Source organism: Penicillium waksmanii (genome assembly GCF_028829765.1).
Source record: "Penicillium waksmanii strain IBT 27052 chromosome Unknown utg000010l:1.0-3698451.0:1.0-3701458.0, whole genome shotgun sequence".
NCBI lineage: Eukaryota > Fungi > Ascomycota > Eurotiomycetes > Eurotiales > Aspergillaceae > Penicillium > Penicillium waksmanii.
Window position 1 is genome coordinate 2,743,444 of NW_026643256.1, and position 13,360 is coordinate 2,756,803.

At 47.1% G+C, this 13,360-nt stretch overlaps 6 protein-coding genes across 6 annotated transcripts; all 6 read right to left on the bottom strand.

Moving 5' to 3' along the window:
- Positions 1-365: 365 nt before the first annotated feature.
- On the bottom strand, positions 366-1,343 carry N7481_012982 (shikimate dehydrogenase family protein; the record flags this gene model as incomplete). The annotated part of the gene is made up of 1 exon (XM_057272201.1): positions 366-1,343. The coding sequence occupies one exon, from the start codon at positions 1,341-1,343 to the stop codon at positions 366-368; it is 978 nt and encodes a 325-aa protein (XP_057116389.1).
- A 543-nt stretch (positions 1,344-1,886) lies between these two features.
- N7481_012983 (sugar porter family MFS transporter) lies at positions 1,887-3,607 on the bottom strand (the record flags this gene model as incomplete). Its single annotated transcript, XM_057272202.1, has 3 exons — positions 1,887-2,247; positions 2,303-3,149; positions 3,205-3,607. The coding sequence occupies 3 exons, from the start codon at positions 3,605-3,607 to the stop codon at positions 1,887-1,889; spliced, it is 1,611 nt and encodes a 536-aa protein (XP_057116390.1).
- A 575-nt stretch (positions 3,608-4,182) lies between these two features.
- Positions 4,183-5,150, bottom strand: N7481_012984 (type I 3-dehydroquinate dehydratase; the record flags this gene model as incomplete). Its single annotated transcript, XM_057272203.1, has 2 exons — positions 4,183-4,575; positions 4,626-5,150. The coding sequence occupies 2 exons, from the start codon at positions 5,148-5,150 to the stop codon at positions 4,183-4,185; spliced, it is 918 nt and encodes a 305-aa protein (XP_057116391.1).
- A 1,016-nt stretch (positions 5,151-6,166) lies between these two features.
- N7481_012985 (glycoside hydrolase family 11 protein) lies at positions 6,167-6,851 on the bottom strand (the record flags this gene model as incomplete). The annotated part of the gene is made up of 2 exons (XM_057272204.1): positions 6,167-6,572; positions 6,622-6,851. 2 exons carry the CDS (start codon positions 6,849-6,851, stop codon positions 6,167-6,169), a joined length of 636 nt encoding a protein of 211 aa, XP_057116392.1.
- Positions 6,852-11,058: 4,207 nt separating this feature from the next.
- On the bottom strand, positions 11,059-12,709 carry N7481_012986 (Major facilitator superfamily domain general substrate transporter; the record flags this gene model as incomplete). The annotated part of the gene is made up of 2 exons (XM_057272205.1): positions 11,059-11,575; positions 11,673-12,709. 2 exons carry the CDS (start codon positions 12,707-12,709, stop codon positions 11,059-11,061), a joined length of 1,554 nt encoding a protein of 517 aa, XP_057116393.1.
- A 257-nt stretch (positions 12,710-12,966) lies between these two features.
- On the bottom strand, positions 12,967-13,185 carry N7481_012987 (uncharacterized protein; the record flags this gene model as incomplete). The annotated part of the gene is made up of 1 exon (XM_057272206.1): positions 12,967-13,185. The coding sequence occupies one exon, from the start codon at positions 13,183-13,185 to the stop codon at positions 12,967-12,969; it is 219 nt and encodes a 72-aa protein (XP_057116394.1).
- Positions 13,186-13,360: the final 175 nt, after the last annotated feature.

A 13,360-nucleotide genomic window follows, 5' to 3' on the forward strand; every position in this document is an offset into this window, starting at 1 on the left:
AAATTTTCATGCCTTGTGATATATCCGGCGTTTAGACTTTTTTGAGGTTCTTCAAATGTCTCTATATGAATCAAATATTATTGCATAAGAAGTATAGCGGTATATCAACTTGAAGACCCGCATTCATAATAGAACACCATAATCATAGGTACCACTGTAGTATACTAGATCATCGATTGAAGTCCAAGTTGGAAACAAATTATCCGATATTTTCAAGGTTGTTACTACAACCAGTATTCGTAGTAGTGGTGGTGGTAGTAGTGGTAGCAAAAGCTTACTAGGTCTTAGGTAGTACGCAATACGATGGGCTTATATAGTATCTTCATGGCTGCATGGGTGGTCTGAAGAACTGACACATCAAGACTTTAATGTTTATCTAACGATTCCGTAATAACCCTCGCAGCCCCATCTAGATTGAACTTCTCGAGTGCAAGCTCTGTCCAGAGTATTTGTTGTGCAACACCTTGCCAAATCATAGACTCTGTGCCACAAAGCATTTTCCATCCTGCACGTTCGCCGAGATTGAAGAACGCTGTATGGGGTCTGGGATGATAGCACATCTCGAGAATATATCCTTTCTCCTCCTTGTCCAGAAAGGTCTGCACGATATTTCTAGCCAAGATTTCACCCTCTTCTTTGGGTGGAAAGTCCGGTACAGTGCCGACAACCAGAACTGGAGCCTCCAAGGCCGCAGCCTGGTTCACAGAGGAGACCCAAATCAACTCTCCACCAAAGTCAGTTGCTTTGAACGAGTCTATGATAGCCCTGATCTCACTCTCCAGCCTATTCACCACATAAATTTCTTTCACACCCATCCACTTCCATAAAGCGTAAATAGCCGCTCGACAGGCCCCGCCGCCTCCGATAACGAGACCTGGATTCCCTGTGGATTTTGAGACGATTCCAGGGCAGTTTTGCAGGAAAGCCTCTCTCACACCGATACAGTCAGTGTTGGTACCGATATATTTAGTACTTCCATCGGCCGATTTGCGAAGAAAGACCGTATTGATGGCGCCGATAATTCGGCCTTCGTCCGTTACCTCATCGACGGCGGACATCATGGTCACTTTGTAGGGCATTGTAACCGCACATCCAATGACGTTTTGTTGTTTCAAGGCTGGGAGGAATTCAGACGAATCTTGCGTTTCGAGGAGGGAGTATTCCCACGGCAGGGAGACCCCTTTGAATAGAGTTGCGTGTAGAAGTGGTGCCATGGAGTGGGCAATCGGATAACCGAACAAGAATGCCCGCTGTGAATTTTCACAGCGGGATGAAGTGATACAGGAAGAACCATAGTTATATGACTCCTTCAGAGTACTCTCGAGACTGTTGACTGGATTCATAGCGAGAAAGGGGGGTTGGGCTACGGCCAAATTTGTTGGACTTGAGATCGTCAAAGTGGTTAAAGCCAAAATTTCTTTTTGACAAGGAGATGTCGGTTGGGGTATGCCTGGATGCCTTTTCTATGTTTTCTATCTTCATTTGTGGGGAATAAAGCTAAGGACGTGGGGAAGTGGCGCGAATCATCTTGCTATCGGTGGAGGATTTAGCCTGGAGCACGGATCGCTGGTTAAAGTATTATCATGCCGTTCGAGCGTCATTCTAAGAAGTTTCGTGCTTATTGGATCCAGCCTACCAGTCATTCCAATATCGGTTAGATTATATCCGGGGTAGCATCAGGCTCGGTGCCCAAATTTACGCTCAAGGTGAAGAAAGTTGTTAAAAATTCCCAGGTAGTCACCTCCTAGCCCCCGCCCTGTCCGGGGCTTAAAGCATGTATATTGTGGGTAAATGATGGGCATAAGATCACAGCTCGGAATGTATTGATATAATTGGGATCAGAACCTGCTAATGAGGTATGTTGTTTTTCTCTGAATACATTTCTCTTAGACAGAAGCAGTGTTCTCCATATGCTGCGTTCCAACCTTATTCTCAACAACCGTCTGTTCGGCCTCTCGCTGATCAGCAATAGTACTTTCTGCGCCCCGGCGCTTGTCGAGAGCAAAGCCGCGGATACTGAAGAGAATATCCATCTCCTCCAATGAAAAGCCCTTAGTCTCCGGCATGAACAAATACACAATAATCAGACCGCACACCACGGAGCTTCCGAAGAAAAGGAAAGTGCCATACGTGATGTTGGCCATCATATATGGAGTTGAGTAAGTAATTATGAACTGCCCCAACCACTGGACACATGTCGTAAAAACGAGAGAAATCGATCGAATACCAGTCGGGAAAACCTCGGCACTGAAGAGAATGTCAAAAATACTGATAAATTCACATGCCGCTAGGAGATCCATACCAGAAAACCCACGGGATACCGTTCCAGGATATGGCGTAAAAAATAGCAAAAATATAGACCATTACAATGGCTATGTAAGCCCCGGCATCTCTAGTTGCAGGAGTTTCGAAAGATCCAGAGAGTTTGGTGTAGGCAGCAAGGTAATACATTGCGACGATGGCCCCTGAAGAGCCAATGATCATAGACTTCCGACGGCCGAGACGGTCAATTCCGAATATCATGAAAAGGATAGTCGCTGTACACTTCACTATGCCGAAGACACCGGTTGCTAGCAGCCCAACACTAGTACCGGAGAAACCAATGGACTTAAAGATAACAGGTGAGTAGTAATTGAGTGCGTTAATGCCCGAGAGGTTCTGTAACATCATCAAGGACATGCCAATAAAAAGTCGGTTTCGATTCCCAGGGAGAAAGACTTCCTTGATCTTCACGAGGAATGGCTGACGATCACCAACCTCAGCTTCATGCCTTAACTGTTCCTCGATTGTGTCAGCCTCCCACTGAATATAGGCGTCCTCCATGGCAAGTTTTCGGACAAAAGAGAGATTATCAATTGCTTTTGCGCGCTGGCCATTTTTGATCAGCCATCGGGGTGACTCGTGTTGTAGCAGCATCAGTACGACTAGGAGAGTTCCAGGGATAAGCTGTAGGCTAAAAGGAATTCTCCACTGCGCATCAGAAGAAGCAGAAACATGCTCATTTACCCCATAGTTGACCCAAAAGCCGATGATCTGAGACATCTGGAGGACCATTTCGAACACTCCAACTAGTCGACCTCGGATCGCAGGTGGCGACCATTCTGCGATATACTGAGGGACGATGAGGGAGGAGGCACCGACAGCGAGTCCTTGTTTATCTGTCAGCATATATCATATAATAGGAAATAAGACAACGCAAGATACCAGTCAATGCACGACCGCCGTAGATGAGCCCAACGTTACCAGATGAAGCAAGTTGCAAAACAACACCCAAATTGAACAGAATACCGCAAGATACCAAGGGTATTCTGCGACCGAATTTCTCGGTGAAATATGACACAAGAATAGCCCCAAAGAAGCAGCCAGCCTGGAATGTGCTCACGATATTGGCACTGAGCGAAGCAAGAGCCTCCTTAGAATCACTGTCAAGCCCAAACCTGCTCTTGAATGATGGTAAGGTTATGGTGCCACCAATAAAGGCTGAGTCATATCCAAACATCGAGGAGCCCATGCTTGCAGAGATGGCCAAGGCATACACCCGCCAGTTGTAAACTGACTTTGGGGCCGGGAAGGCAGAGCTATCCTTGATCTTCAATAGAGAGGGCATTCCGTCTTGGCCGTTGGAACTGTAATAGTATAAAGAAAAGTGAAGTAAATACTGCCACCAACAGAGCTCTAGAGTACAGCTGGAATGGTTTTGAGAATAGTGGATCGATGAGCACTTTAAATACATGTGGGAGTAGAGAAATCCGGGGTAAGCAGTCTCCATACCAGTTGCCCCGCAGAGATGTAAATTAGGGGGGATCTGAGCTTAGCCGATTCGATTAAGTTTCTTCGCCAAGAATCCCGGGCCCGCCATACAGGGAAATTTAAGGCTTAGAAAAGAGCCGACCGAAGCGGTGCTGTGCGAGCGTAAAGTCTTAGTATCAAATTGGTGCCTGCATTCACTTTAGGGCGAACCTATCTCGGGTATTGTATAACCCTTTTACAGTAAACAGGCTGGAAAATCAAAAGCAATTTTGATTTTGCCTTGGTGGTATCAAAACACTATGACTATCTACTGAAGACAATTCTCAATTACCGACCACGGTACAGGCCTCCCTGTGTATTGCATAAACGCCTCCGCAACTACCGTAACCATGGAGGAAGTAGAGTCCAAACTAGGTAAGTCGAGTTCCGAAGTTACATTCCCATTTTTCCTTTGTAGACACTGCACAAATGTGGGTAGCCCAACTCCAAGAAGGCAGCTTGTAGAGCGCGCGAGACCTTTTGAGTGAAATTTTCCTCATCTACCACTGAAATTTTCTGCTTAGGTAGCTTTCCGATGAGGTGGCGTGCTTGATGAACTTGCGCTAGACTGAGTTGGCCAGGCGCCGAAGGGAATGGAATCAAGGGGTGGGTGACAAGTGAGATCGGGGACGTAATTCTCGAAAGCTGCCCATTTGCCCCCATTCCCACAGCAAGGAGTGGTTTCGGATATTTTAGTTTGTAATCGCGAACAAACAAGCCTAGCTCATAGCAATCCTCGATTGCGGGTGAGAGTATACTTAATTTGATGATATCTGCGTCTTGAGACTAGTTTCCTCGCGGATATTGCTTAGCTTACTGCGGTATAGAAATCTTACCACCCAACGCATCGGCTGCAGCAAACCTTTGCACGAGCTCTTCACTCGTCCATCCCACCTTTCCAGTCCAGCTATGGTAGGAGGCCACGACTTTGTAGAACTCTTTTTCTCCGTAATCTCTTTGAGCATAACCGGAGGCCAATCAATTTCCACATCAACATAGGATATTCCGGACGCAATAGCAAGCAAAATGAGGTCCAAAGCCTCCTTACTCGCATCGTCAGGAAACTTGCCACCTTGCGACTTGGTGCGGATAGTAAAAAGGATAGGCAGGGAAGACATTGCTTGCAGAGCCTCCACCTGCTCCTTGACGTAATCTAAGGAAGGCAGATTCACATCGCCAACCTCATTGCCAGGTGGGCTAAGAAGGTCCACTCTCAATTCCCAGATGTCACCGCCATATCCGATCCCTGTGATGATATCCTTAGCATCGCTTATATCTGTGAAAGTCAAGGATATGATAAAGGTTTGTTTGCCATTGCCGTAATTTGAGAAGATAATATCCTCGCTCTGAAGTTGAGACATCGTGGGCTAAGGGAACAGAAAGATTGAGGAGTATTTCCAAGATTGCAACGTCAAAATGTATCCGACCCCTCAATATTCGTCGTCCTTAAACGTCGAGGGTTTAGTATTCAGGCACTCGCGCTTGCTTTACAATTCACGGTTAGGTATCCGTTTTCGGGTAAATAATATCCGTCTTACTCTATTGGCCACTTCTTGACTGGTCAAGTACTCGTCAATAATCTGGAGAAGTGGGGTCGACTAACTGCCCTTGAAAATGCGGGGATCGGAAAAAGATCCCTATTTCCAAGGGCAGCTTTAATAGTAAATTGTTGAACCTTGTACGTCCTCTTAAAATCTTAGAACTCTTGGGGAGAAAAGAAGAAGATTCATCATAGGACCTAGTTTCATAAAAAACCGAGAATCGGTCATGGTGGGACAAATCCAAAGGGACCGGCTTAGAAAGTCTGACAAGAACTTCCCCCAAGCACGGAAAAATGGGCTTCACCACTTGTAGTCTTGTACACAGGGATTCTTTCTAGAAATCGTCCCGAAACACGATACCTATCACGGCTACTCTGCCCCTGCGCCCCGTTCTTGGCAGTACCCGTACCGTCGTAGATAGCAGCCTAAGAATAGCTTCTGTATTAGACTCGTAAGGTCTCCAAGGTTTCTCGAACGTCAATCCAGCAAAAATGCCAAACAGACGGATGCCTGCTCATTTGAGGATGTCGGAAGACTCCGAATCCCCAATCTGCCAACCACTTTCTCCGAGTGACTACTGCAAACGAACAACTCGTATAGAGATATTATGTACGTGGCAATGTTTTGCCAGGGGATAGAATAAGAAGCGAGAAAAAGCATTGGGGAGAAAACGAGACTTGATTGTGTGTGCGAGTTGAGAAAACAGCTGCCGACAGCTCCGCCCCGCCACAAAATATACGGCCTCGATAGAACTGCCAAACTCCCAATCCGATCATCACACCAACTGGCAAAAAAGCTCGGCTTTCAAGTCTTTTGACTACTAAGGCTCTCATCTCTTAAGAAGAGATCGTAACACTGGCGCTGCCAGCACCGCTCCATGCCTCCACCGCCACGACCTGATAATTGAAGTTGCTGTTACCGAACCCATGCTGTGCCCAGAAGTTGAAATGGTTGGCGACAGTCACCGTTCCAGATGTGCGCGGGCTCTGTCTAACAGAGAAGTACTGCGTGAACGTGCTTGTTCCCGTGATCGATGGCTCGTTGGTCCGAGTGTCAGTGCAGACTTGGTAAGTGGCTCCATCAGAAGACACGGTACCAAGGCTTGTGGCCGAACTGCAAGGGTTGAAACTGCCGTAGTTCTCGACGATGTAGTATTCAGCCTGGGGAGAGTTGACCCAGCCGTACACAGCGAGGTAGGAGCCAGAGCCAGAAGCGCTGTAGCTGGCAGAGTAGGTGATAGATCTGAAAAATGTTAGATCCTGGACTTATATTCAAGGATATAGTCACCCACTTAGAGGATCCAGTGGTCCAGCCCAGACCAACTACGAAGTCGGAGCTAACTCCATTCTCCCAGTACATGGAATACGTTCCGGCACCCTCGTTGTAGGTGAAGTCACCAAGGTTGCCATTGTAGTTCTGGACGTAGTTAATACCGGCACTTCGCGACACCAGAACAGGTTCGGAGGCAGGGGCGGCGAGTGCCGTGACCAATAGGCCTGCAAAAGCTGCAGTGACCTTCATGATAATTGAAGAGAGTTGGATGCTGGTGAATGGGTGGGTATAACCGAAAGAGAAGCCTGTGCTGGTCAATGTTGCTGCAAGCCCGTTCTACCTCTATTTATATTCTGCGAAAATGACTATTTATCCCCTTTCCCCGCCCGACGAAGTGGCCCGGTTATGTGCATTTTGCCGTCACCTTTGGTGGTTAAACGAGCTCGAGCCTATTACCAGAGACTGCTCTATAGTTATAGGTTTCCGATGCAGCCACCAGTCTGGGCACTGCACTTGGCTAAATAGACTGTACTTGGCTAAATGGACTGCGCTTGGCTAAAATGACTGCAGGTGGCTAAAAGGGCCACAGTTCAAGGGTAGCAGTTGGGTGAAAGGTAAACAGTGTGGAGGCGGGGAAGTGGGGATTCTTCACGGGTTGTCTGCACAAGCTTTACTGGCTCAGAAGTCATGTTTATAATTGTGTACTCGCTGATCAACTAAATAAACACAGTTCCTCATCCACACAACACGTACGTACTTGAGGGTCATATTTCTTTGCTTCTTGTAGCTAGCCTAAGGCTGAGTTGCGCTGCAAGAAACACTGGCCAAAAGCCGCACCAAGGATTGCTCTCATTCGTCAGGTACTTTGGAGCTTAAAGGGCACGGGGAGGAGGCCGTGCAGATCTTTGTGCAGGTGATGAAGACGAGCAAGACAAACCTCGGCGCGGACCATCCAGACACGCTAAACAGTATGGAAAATCTCACTTTTACCCGGAAATATTCAGGTCAGGATGCGGAAGCCATTAACTTACTCAGGTACTGCCTAGCCAAGCAAAAACAAACATTGGGGGCTAGACCATTGGCAAACTTTAGCCAACTCTACAGCCTTGGCATAATGGAAAATGGAGGGTGAAAATAATACTTCAATAAGTTTGATACCTTAATATCGCATGTTTACATAGCAATTTCTACTTTATATGTACTTCCAAAATTGACCTTTCCACTCATAGGTTGACTTCGTGGGCATCACTTTGGTGAAAATCGCTGTACAGTAAGGAGATTGAGGACAAGCAGAGTCATCAACGACCTAGCTCAGGTGCCAGTGTTCTTGACAGAAGTATTACAAGTAATTTAAAGCGCGTTTTCTCGCGTGACTTGAACTTTCAATACGATCTAATACTTGAAACTGAGCCAAGCCAAAGATGGATTAGCCTGTTTTGTCAGGCTGTGAGAGCAGAATTACGATTTTGATTGGCCTATTCGAAAAGCTCATATGAACAAGTTTCGTGAAGCGATTGAACTCAGGGCAAAAATATAGAGCTTTTGTGCATATATTTAAGGGTTAAGTGCCATAAAAAGCACTGACAAGGCTTTGACCGTAATGGATTATAAAATTGCGGATATCCCATTCACCCCGGGGCCGTCAAAACGATATTCTTGGGAGACAAAGACGATGACCTTACGCCAGCCCGTCACATGGACGTGCAGTTGGATCAGCGCTTGTAATGAAGCCGGCATAACTTGGGATAGGGTGATTGATTTCTTCTCTCCAAACGGGTGGATAGAAGATAGAAGATTGGAACCCTTACATGATAGTAGCATCCAAAATTATTGATTGCTAGTAAATACAGGACTTAGACATCCAAACCATGCCTAATTAGAGCAATCCTCTAGTCGCGAGACATTAAATGCCTGTAAGTCAGGCTAAGTAAGTCTCCAGTGCAAAGTCTCCGGTGGGCGGTCAGAGCCGGAGACTTTCAAAGAGACATCATCTTTTCTCTTTCGAAACTGATCATCACATTCTCATTCCGCTCAGTGATCAGTGGCCTCCGGAGACGTTGCTACTACTGGTAAACAGCGTGAATTGGACTAGCAATTATCGCCACGGGAGGCCAGAACCCCACGCAAAATTGTCTTCTTCGCCGGAGTAGTGTTTCAATTGGCCGGTATCTTCACAACCTCTTTTTGTACCGAACACTATGAAATCTTTCTGTCCCAAAGTATTTGCATCGGAATTGGCAACGGCCTTGTCTTCTGTCCTGCCCTCACCGTCATCTCTTCTTATTTCAAAAAACGACGAGCTCTGGCAATTGGAGTTGCAGTCAGCGGCTCAGCAGCTGGAGGGATTATCTTTCCGGCAATCGCCAATGCAACTCTCGAGACGATAGGCTTTGGATGGACTATGCGAATCCTCGGATTTATCACTCTTGCCACACACATACCATGTATCATCTATTTGTGGCCCCGGCTACCACCGCGAAAGACGAGACTCTGGATTGAACTATTGGCTTTCAAGGAGGCTTCGTATGCTTTTTGTCCTAGCCATGTTCCTGAACTTCCTTGGGCTCTATTTCGCATTTTTCTATATTGGAAACTTTGCACGCCAGGTCATCGAAACCTCGACCTCTGTCTCGCTGAATCTTCTCATAATCCTCAACGGCACGGGGGTTGTGGGTCGTCTACTCTCTAGCTTTCTGGCAGGCAACTACCTGGGGCCGCTCAACACAATAATCCCCATGGATATATGCACATGCTTTCTCATGTACTCTTGGGCAGCAATTCACTCGGTCCGTGGGTTGTACGTGTTTGCTGTCATATATGGCTTCTTTGCGGCTGGTGTGCAGTCAATGTTTCCAGTGGTACTGAACAGCCTTACGTCTGACCCGACCCGGATTGGAACTCGCATGGGGATGATGTTCGCCGTTGTGGGCATCTCGTGTCTTATAGGGATGCCTTTGTCAGGTAAATTTGTAGTGAACTTTTGAATTCAGAGCTGGGTTTATTGTCTGATTCTGTGGTAGGATTGGCCTCTATTTATACAATTTTAGGGCTCATTATGAATTTACAACAACTTATGAAGAGCCCCCAAAAGGAAGTGATGCTCATCGTGAGAAAGGACAATCTGTGGGGCTGCTAGATCTTACAGTCAGCACCAAGCCAGCCGGACGAAATTGTGACGGTCAAAGACCAAGGCACTGCCTGTAGATCACATTCTCTATACAGATTAGTAGGACCTCTGGCTGGAACTGTTGGTCAAAGAGTCTTATCAAGAAATAGTGTTAAAACTTGGTGCTAGTAGTAGCTATAGTATGTTGACCCGAGTCAGAACAGTGATCATCTATGTAGATAAAGCATAAAGCATTTTTGCCTTGCGAAACACAACCCTCTCCATCAAAATGTAGCCATTCTGTTAAATCTCTCTAGTTTGACAAGAGTCAATATTCTTGAACATAGCCAAAATTGATGCCAACAGTCCGGTTTTGCTCAATATTAACGCAGATAGACATCAGTAAGAAACCCCTCAGAATTCCAGACTCGAACGGTTCTTTCGACTTAGGAACAACATGCGAGTCGACGAGCCGTGGTACATACAAAGGAGTCAGCCATGCAGATCAAACCTGGTGACATACCCACTCATCCCAAATATATCCACAAGAATAAATACAACAGGCCGGTTGTGATATCCACGGATTCTGGCACAGTAAGTCTTAACCCACTATAGCAAGGGCCACCAAGCGACCGAATCAGCTTCTCGTGCAAAAGCCGGGGCTGATATTCTGGGGGTATAAACCCCACACAGAAAGCTTTGCTTTTAACTGATCGCCGAATTGGTTTCGAGAACAAGCTCTCTACATTGCCGACGCTCCTTCCGCGTCCTGCTTACGGGCTCCACAATGGGTGTTTCTTCACTGCATCCTGCCAACTTTTTAGATGTAGACTGTCGTTGATTTGGTCATATAATCATTCCGAAAATCCTTATTCAAGAAGGTTTCCATCAATATCAATATCCAGGCTGTAAGTTATATCTCCCTAGCACATACAGATATCTTTTAAAGTACCTTGAGATAAAAACTAGTTCAGCGCTGAGTTTAGGCATAGATTTTAGCCCCCAAAGAATCTATTTCACCTGCTTTGACTAGAGCTGTTCACCCCCATCAGCCCCCACGTAATCCTTCTAGATGCTGGCCTATAGCCGGCTGAAGGGCTGACTTTCATGTGAAAGAAGCTGGACTAGCATGGGACTCCCTAATGTCTGAAACGAAATTGTAATGGCGTTCCAGTCAACAGTCTTTGTGCCAAAGAGGAACTTTGAGGATGACTTGGAAAAGAGATGATGATGCTACAGGATATTGTTCTATCTAAGAGTTGATGGCCGTGTAAAATGTTTACACATCCGGTTAACGGATCCTTCATAATTATGATCGAGTCATGAAATTAATTAACACTATAGAAAAGTCTAGGAAGCATCAATAGATCTGAACTGGCTTCGCCTCCGCTCAGTATGTATCTCCCGATCGGCAGCAAGCTGCTGGGCGAACTTGCTCTTCTTCCGAATCTCAGGACCCTTCCAATAGAACACATAAATAGGAATTAAAACCAAGAAGCCAATACAGCCTAGAATCGTACTCGCCCACTGAAGGTGGTATTTCTGGCCAATATTGGTGTACATCGGCGTCGCGTACATGGTCGCGATACCGGCGAGGAAATCACGAGCGAATCCATTACCTCCGGTTGCTGATGCGGAATAAGGACCGTAGGCCGCGACCATGTAATCTATTGTGGCCATGTAAATTGCATAGTTGGCCATGGCAATCATGCAAGAGAAGATGAGAGGTGCGATCCAGGGGATTGGGGGACCCATCGAGGTCCATGCGAAACCAAGTAGGCCGATTGGCTCCAGGGGGGGCAATGAAGAGAAGAAGAAGTAGACGTCGCTCGGCATATCGACTAGCGGCGCCTTCTTTGGCGCGTAGCTTTATTTGTCGATAAATGTCGGGCAAAAAGATGAAGTAAGCGAGGAGATAACCGATCAAAATTGAACCGAAGGTCATTCCGATGGCCAGAGTGGACATGTTCCACTGTTCAAAGACCAGAGTGAACGATTCAGTGAAAACGAAGATCAGAGCGTCGGAGAAACCTGAGAGCAAGGATAGGAACAGCACAATAGGCTCAAGTAAGAACATCTCGAAAGGCCGACGCCAGATAGTCAAAACCTCGCGAAGTTCTAAACGAGGTTTCTTAAGCTCATTCGGGCCATAGACCTCCTCCTCGCCAGCCTCCCGGCGACGCTTGGCTTCCTTATCGACCAGAATCGTAGCACGAGTCTCAGGGACCAAAAAGAAATGCATGGCTTGTGTGACACCACCGAATATTAATTGGACCCAGAAAACCCAGTGCCATGAGAGGTATTGGCCGATGATACCACCAAAGAAAGGTCCAATAGTCGATCCTCCCACCGAAGAGAGCACCACATATGCCACTGCGTAGCCCTGATTATCAGGTTCCCACATATCGGCCGTCATACCCAAGGTGACGGAACCACCAGCCGAACTCAAACCACCCAGGATACGGCAAACGACGATAGTGCCAAAGTTAGGCGCCAAAGCGCATGGAATCTGCCAGATGTTCACCAGGAACAACGAGAGCTGCATGATGGGCCAACGGCCGAACTCCTCCGACCAGGGCGCCCAAAGCTCACACCCGAACGCATATGCGACGAGGAATACACATTGTCCGACCCGAGCGGCTTGTTCGCTAATGTGGAATTCCTCCGTCAGGCCAGTAACGGCGCTGGCGTAGACACCTGTGTTGAAGTTCATCGACATTTGCACGACGAAAATCACCGAGATGATAATCCATTTCTTGTAGGTGGGGAAGCAAAAGCCGAGACTATCGTAGCACTCGTCTTCTGTGAGCTCACGCTTGCCGTCTTTCTCAACCCTGGGGGTACCGTGCTGGCTGCTGCTGTCGGATTGAGAGGCATTTTCGGCGTGGGTATCGTCTCCGCGTGCGACTTTCTTCGAAGCTTGTTGTATTGTGTCGGGTTGCTCTATTTTTTGTTCATCTTCCCGCTTCTCGGAGAGCGGAAGATCGTCCGAGACAGCCATGTGGCAAGGGGGATTGTATGGATCGATTGCTTATATAGGAGGAATGCATATGTCAACCTGAAAGTAAAAAGTGCCCAGGTGGAGTATAGGGGATCGGGATGGAGTAAGTGGGTTCCAAAGTTAACCCCTTGGAGAATGGAGCAAAAAATATATAAATCAGTGCGGCCATGAGGAAACGATTTATATTTATGCAGCTCAAAGATAGCAAAGTGGGACCGGGGGCACATGGATCAATGCGTATGCAACTTTCGCATCATTTAATCAGTCGGGAAAGCTGGAACAGGATACGACAATGTCCATCGGTAGAATCCGCCGGCCGTGGGTGGCTTCGTAAATCCGAGGACATCGTGAGATTCGTCCGTGGAGGCAAGAACAGTATCCACAGGCAACGGCAACTTGTAACATGAATGGACAGGCCTGGGCAATGACTGATGGAGAGCGGCAAAACCTGTTATAGTTCCACCTTCCACCTCCATGGTTGTGGACGATCGTGGACGGTGGGGCTGTCCGGGGGTTGACGGCGGCCCGACTGGTACGACGTCATATCCGCGTCAATCAATCGATCTTCTCCACTCCATTCTGTCCCGGGGCGTTCAGGGCGCATCAATTCATTAAGATATGAATGGCTGTGATCTGGCCTCAAAATGGGGG